General features: G+C 33.9%; 1 protein-coding gene across 1 annotated transcript; it reads right to left on the bottom strand.

The window, feature by feature from the left end:
- Positions 1–4,400: 4,400 nt before the first annotated feature.
- Positions 4,401–6,217, bottom strand: LOC139867959 (DNA repair protein recA homolog 1, chloroplastic-like). The gene is made up of 8 exons (XM_071856302.1): positions 6,107–6,217; positions 5,926–6,019; positions 5,786–5,841; positions 5,584–5,646; positions 5,275–5,351; positions 4,874–4,877; positions 4,539–4,712; positions 4,401–4,442 (listed from the first exon to the last, which is right to left on the bottom strand). Exons 1-8 carry the CDS (start codon positions 6,215–6,217, stop codon positions 4,401–4,403), a joined length of 621 nt encoding a protein of 206 aa, XP_071712403.1.
- Positions 6,218–6,677: the final 460 nt, after the last annotated feature.

The following is a 6,677-nucleotide window of genomic DNA, read 5'->3' as shown; positions in this document are numbered from 1 at the left end:
ACCCGTTTTAACACTTAGGCTTACAAGTTTTGGTCAATCTTAACCCATTAACAACCTTTCATCATTTCACAAGTGTATAAGTGACAAACAACACAATGAACACTTACAAATCTCAATTTACATGACCAAACCCTAGATTAACACCATTTGGGTTCCCTTACACCAAATTAACCCAAGTTCACCCATTTAATCCCCAAATGGGTCTTACAAGTCTTAAATAAACAAAACCCTAGCCATAAACCAACTAAAACTCAAAACACGGAGTTAAGACTTACCAACACTATCACAACGTAGCTAGAGACGTAGGGAACAACTTTAAAACTCGAACTTGAGTGGGATTTGGTCTTCTTCTTCTCCAAATGAGCTCTCTCTCACTAGAACCTTAACTCTCTCTCTCTCTAAATTGAATGTGATGAAATTAAAAGAGTGTTTAATGTGTTAGGATAAGCTTGAATCAGCTTTTAAGTCTCCAAAACCGGCCATAAGTGAAAAGACCAATACACCACCAAAGATGCCATTTAATTTGAGTCAAAAAAGTAAAACAACGACATTTGTCGCGTTTCGCGACACCAAAACGCGACAAACAATTTCAAAACGCGATAAAGTGGACAGAAGTGGAGTTCTGGAACTGTCGCGTCCCAGCCAGCTTTGTCGCGTATCGCGACGAACCAAAACGCGATGGAACAACTCCAAACGCGACAGAAGGCTTGATCAAACCATTTTCAACATTTTCTACATTTAAACTATACACAATCGTTCGCGGTTAATATTAAACGTTTACAAGGTAAAACACGTACCTTTAGTCTATGTAAGAGGAAAACGGGGTGTTACATAAAGTCTACGATATCTATCGTTTAGAGATCGGTCACCCCTCCACGTATCTACCCAAAATCGAATAGATCGACCATCCCATACTTTCATTCGAATCACGTTATAAGGCAATTAACCATGCTGTTTTACTTTATAAAAGGTACAAATCATATTGTGCCAAATACCATTATGATTAGTGCGCCACCATCTAGATCCACAAGCTCGCCATGAATTGCTTTCAAGACTAGAAGCCACATCGAATTTTTACTAGTCAAAAAGTGCCAAATCCATTTGAAAAGGAGACCGTAATTGAAGGAACACCAACTACCCACATTAAGGCCACTTTTTTCATGTGATGCCAAAATTTGGTTCCAAGAAACCAAATGCATCTTTTTATTTTGTTCGGAACATCCCCAAAATAATGCATTACGTAATTTTTCCAAGTTATCCAACATTGTTTGCGGACATCTGAACAACGATAAATAATATACTCTCAAACTACACAATACCGCCTTAATGAGAGTAAGATGACCGCCAATGAACAATAAACTGGTTTTCCATGTCACATATGACTATACCAGTAATTACTCAGTAATACTTAATGATTGGGTGAAGTTCGTGGAGTTATTGTCTCTTCTTTGATAAATTTATTGGGTGACAGATCCTCTAACTTCATTTCTTTCGAGTTTCACAATTGGTCAGATAAAAGAATTTGATGGGAGATGGTCAACGAAAATCTAATAAAGGTAGTTCCATAGGTCATTGTCGACTTGTTTTATTGTTGTGGTGTTTCGATTCTGGTTATGTTGTTCAGCTTAGATTCGCCACTTGTGTTTGACAATTGTAGTTGTTATTTTGTCGTGATCGGTTTGATGATTGTATTTTTTTTATTTGGCGGGTGTGACTCAGTTAGAATAGAGTTCCAGTTAGTTTCTATGTATTTTTCTAGGATCAAGCCTTTTCCCGGCCTCCCGTTTTCTATTTCCCGGTTGTTTATGTTTTTTTTGTATTAAAAACATTTTCGTTTTTTATATGAGTTTTCGTCTTTTTAGCAAAAAATGTTACTTAATGTTGAATAAATCAATTTCAGTCACATTTTTATTCTATCATTCCCTCCAATAACTATTTTATTTTTTATCATCAATAATTTTGGTATATGCTTATGTAGGTATATATGGTATGTATGTAGGTATATATGTTTGTATGTACATCGGTATGTTTCATGTATGTATGCAGGTATTTTTATGTACGGATGTATGTAGGTATGTATATAGGTTTATGTATGTATGTACGTGCGTACGTATGTATGTATGTACATGCGTGCGTACATATGTATGTATGTAGTTGTGTGAACGTATGTATGCATGTATGTACATACATATGTATGTACATACGTATGTGTGTATGTGTGTGTATGTATGTATGTATGTATGTATGTATGTATGTTTATATGTATGTATGTATGTATGTATGTATGTATGTATGTATGCATGTGCATGTATGTATGTATGTATGTATGTATGTATGTATGTATGTATGTATGTTTATTTGTATGTATGAGGACGTTTGTCCCGTGCATCTTGGTGCCTCGCATCGTTTGGTGCATCTTGGGGCCATTATGGCTGAGGAAGACCGTCTTTGCTCCTGAGCATGGTTGGTTTTCACTTAGTTGTGTGGTTTTGGGGATGTCTACCGTAAAAATGCATGAGTGGTGTTTGGTTTGTTACCGGTGGTTGACTCTTTGCTTGCGCAATAACTTCCACCTGGCATGCCTTTCGAGTTTTTGTTTTCTATTCCTTTTGACTATATTTATTGAGGCAACAACAAGCATCGGTTTATTGGCGTCTTGACTACCGCTTAGAGTCTATATTGAATTTCAGCCAGACTTTAAAACCCATGAAAATTTGATTCCACCATTTTTATGGCGTCTCTTTCTATTCTTACTTTTATTTTTATCTTTTTGTCTACTCACTTTTATTTTTATTTTTATTTTTATTTATTCTTCTGTTCTTTATCTTTGTTTATTTATGGTCGGAGGTCCTCAAAGAAGCAATTTCTCTATCCTGGAAAGCGTCGTAATTTGAATTCGACCACAGATGGGGCGAGTGCAAAAGCTTATTAAATTTTCCAGTGATAGCTGGGGCAAACATTAATAAAAATCATATTTTTAGTGAAATTTTTTTTAGTGTACTTTTTTTTTTTTTTTTAATTCAGCTGGGGCAAATGCCCTGTCCAGTCCTAACAATGTTCTGCCCCTGATCCTGGAATAGAGAGAGGGATGTCTTTCTCTTCCGGTGGGTGGAGAATTTTTCTCAACTCGTGGTTAGAGAGACGACTTCTCTTATATTCTAGGGTAGATGAAGGATTGTCTACAGCTCACTCTCCAATACCTCGCATGCGCGGGATTGAGTATTGTTGTTGTTATTGTATTATTATTATTATTATTATTATTATTATTATTATTATTATTATTATTATTATTATTATTATTATTACTACTACTACTACTACTACTACTACTATTACTACTACTACTACTATTAATAATATTACATTAGAGCAAATTTAAGGTACTATTGGTGAATAGTACCCCTTTCAAGCTTAATCGACTTATACGTTGTGTAGAAACAGTTGTACCCACAATGCTCGGTACTAAGTTACAGTTAAAGTTTTTTTTTTTTTTTTTTTTTTACCATTTTCCTCTCATTTTCTCCTACCATTTTTACTAAATGCGTGCAAAAAAGTTTTACCATTTTGTTTTTAAACTTATTTTTCTCACAAAAACGTCATCCTTCCTCCTTATTTTGCTTTTTTAACCCTTCTTTTTCCTTACAATTTCCGCTTAACTTTCGCCAACAACATTTAATATATGCTAAAAGAGAAAGTTGAGATTCGCGGCAACGCACGATCAACCCTCTACTAGTTATAAATATAAATCTCTCTCTTAATTAACGATGTATATTATTATTATTATTATTATTATTATTATTATTATTATTATTATTATTACTAGCTTAAGACCCGTGAATTCGCGGGCTTTTTTAAGGAACGAATCAAAAATTGAATTGTCAAATTCATTATATTTTATATAGTATTTTTTAGGTTGTTAAAAAATCAAAATAGTTTCAATAGTAATGTTGAATTAATGTTAATAAAGCAAGCAAGTTAAACTTGAAAAAAAAAAAAACAATTAACACATAGGTGAAAACCACTATACTGAACAAAAGGTTTAGTTTGCATTTAATATTTTAGTCGATGTAAAACTATAATATTCAGTTTCTTGAAAGAAATACAATGTCACCATGCATGATTTATATCCCATCTCTGTTCAAGTGTTCATTTTAATACTTTGTGTATGAATGCATCTATGTCTTTTCTTGAAAACATGCATTCATGCATATTGATAAAATGGAGTTCTAATACAAATCAATTTCGTAATATGTTATTCCTTTGAATAGTAAGGGTCTTCGCAATCCATTCATGTTTAATTGTTCAAATGTTTGTCTTTCGTAGTGTACGTATTTGAAGAGCTATTTTTTTCAAAACCTTGATTAATTGGGAAAATCTATTTTTGAATCATACTAATTACTTCAATGGGGTAGGATCTGGATCAACTTGATCCTCAGATACAGCTTCATTGTCATCAATGCGAGAATACATAAAACACATATGGCATTTTACTAACTTTTAACGGTAACGATCGAGTAAAAATACAATTCGACTCATACCAGGCTATTTGCGGTCATGCTGTGAGACATAACGTTCAATTGCATTTCAGTGGCCACGCCATTCCTCCACTCCATAGACACATTCCCAACACCTGCATACTCCATTACTTTAGTCAACAACTTACCCAATCCAAAATCACCATTCTCCACTAAGCCCATTTCACCAATTTCTCCCTGAAACCCTCAAACAACCTCACCACCTTATGCTCAGCGCTCAACCCATAAGAATCCATACTTTGTCAAACATAACAACTACTGCACACATAAGAGAGTTTTCTCATTTGTTTTAAATGCAATAGCGATTAAAAGACATGTGTTTTCCGGCTCCCAACAACCTGACTAAAATTATCATAATCCAATCATCATAAGCCATAAGCCATTTATTCATATAAAATAAAAGAGTAGGTGGTAAAAACACAGTAACATAAAGAGTGTGTAGAACATTTTTGTGTCGTATTCCACAATATTGTACCTTTACCTAAACCATGAGTAAAAACAAACCTATGATCTCGATAGCTATATTAAGATCCCTTCTTCAACACAATGTCTATCATTTCAGCGCAATCCAATATACATCCCTGCATACATATTAGATCTGGGCATCAAGCTATGGAAATAAGAAGAGATGGTAATTTTGACCCGTATAATTCTTAAAAATCACATAAAAATTACACACACATTCGTGTCGTATTCCGCATAATTGTACCCTTGCCTAAACCATGAGTGAAAAACTAACCTTAGATCTCGATAGATATACCAAGAGCTCTTCTTGAATACAATGTCCATCATTTCAGCACAATCCACTATACATCCCTACATACATATTAGATCCAGGTATCAGACTGTGCAAATAAAAAGAGATGGCAATTTTGACCCATTTAGTTCTTAATGGGTAACCTTAGAATTTATAAAGTATCTAAAAAGGAAACAAATTAACGGGGTCAAAAGTCACCCGATGTCTATTTCTATGCATAAAACGCCAAAGACCCGACACACACATAAATATATATAGACAGGGACAAAAAAGAATTTTGGCCAAACAAACCATTTTGCTGGCTCCCTCCCCGAATATAATTTCAAACTTAGCTTGCTTGTATTGTCTATAAACCTACAATACATTATGAGAAGTTCTAGATCATATGAAAAAGCACTAGCTAATGAGAAGTTTTACCTCAAACAAAAATAGTTCGTTAAGGTAAATTTATTTTAGGTGGGAAATAAATATAGACCAATAAAGAGTTATTCACCTCACTCTTTTGAACTCTTACTCTAATTTTAAGCCCAATGTCCTCACCACCTTCACCTGTGACACAACCAATATATACACACTTAAACCAAATAGCTATAGACCAAATAGCAGAGAGACCATGGACTTATATGAACTTACGGACAATAGGGCGTATTTCAAGTCGAACAGATACAAAAAACTTTAAATCAATACCTCCACTTGTAACTTCTGGATTTCCATTAAAACCATAAATCTGCAATTTCATAATTAATCTTTCTTCAAGCTGAAATCTTGATGAAATTTGTTAGAAGGAATAACATAAATGGTAACGTTCATATACCTTGTATCTTATTTGGTTGAGAAAGATGAGAGTACAACCCGCTTTAGAAGCATTGCCTAACATCTTACGTAGTGCCTGACTTATGAGACGTGCTTGCAAACATTGATGCATTCTAATATCCCAGCATCAAACAGATTTGGGTTGTATTACGTCTCCAAATTAGTAAAAAGGAATAAATATAGAGACTTCAGTGTGGTACATATTTTTCCACGTTTTTATAATCATTTCAAGAGCTAATGGTATTATGTCACCAAATTATATTATGGGTGACATCTAAGCAGCAAAAAAATAAATTGATTCAATTATACCTTCAATGAGCAGCAGATTTCAATAGAAATTTCTAACGTGCACTAATTCTTTTGCACATGGAAAATATACATGTGTTTGAATCAAGGTAGATGAAAGTCATCATTCACGAGGTAAATCATCAAACACTTGGCACAAATATGTGTAAGTTCAGCATAAACTTCACATAGTGACCTTCAAAATAACATAAAAATCACACAGTAACCTTCAAATAACATAAAGACAAAAAAAAATTCATGTTCATCTTAATTACGAACCAGAATAT

This window comes from Rutidosis leptorrhynchoides, chromosome 9, assembly GCF_046630445.1.
Source record: "Rutidosis leptorrhynchoides isolate AG116_Rl617_1_P2 chromosome 9, CSIRO_AGI_Rlap_v1, whole genome shotgun sequence".
Lineage (NCBI taxonomy): Eukaryota > Viridiplantae > Streptophyta > Magnoliopsida > Asterales > Asteraceae > Rutidosis > Rutidosis leptorrhynchoides.
Note: the sequence above shows the minus strand (reverse complement) of the source record. Positions and strands in the feature narration are given on the sequence as shown.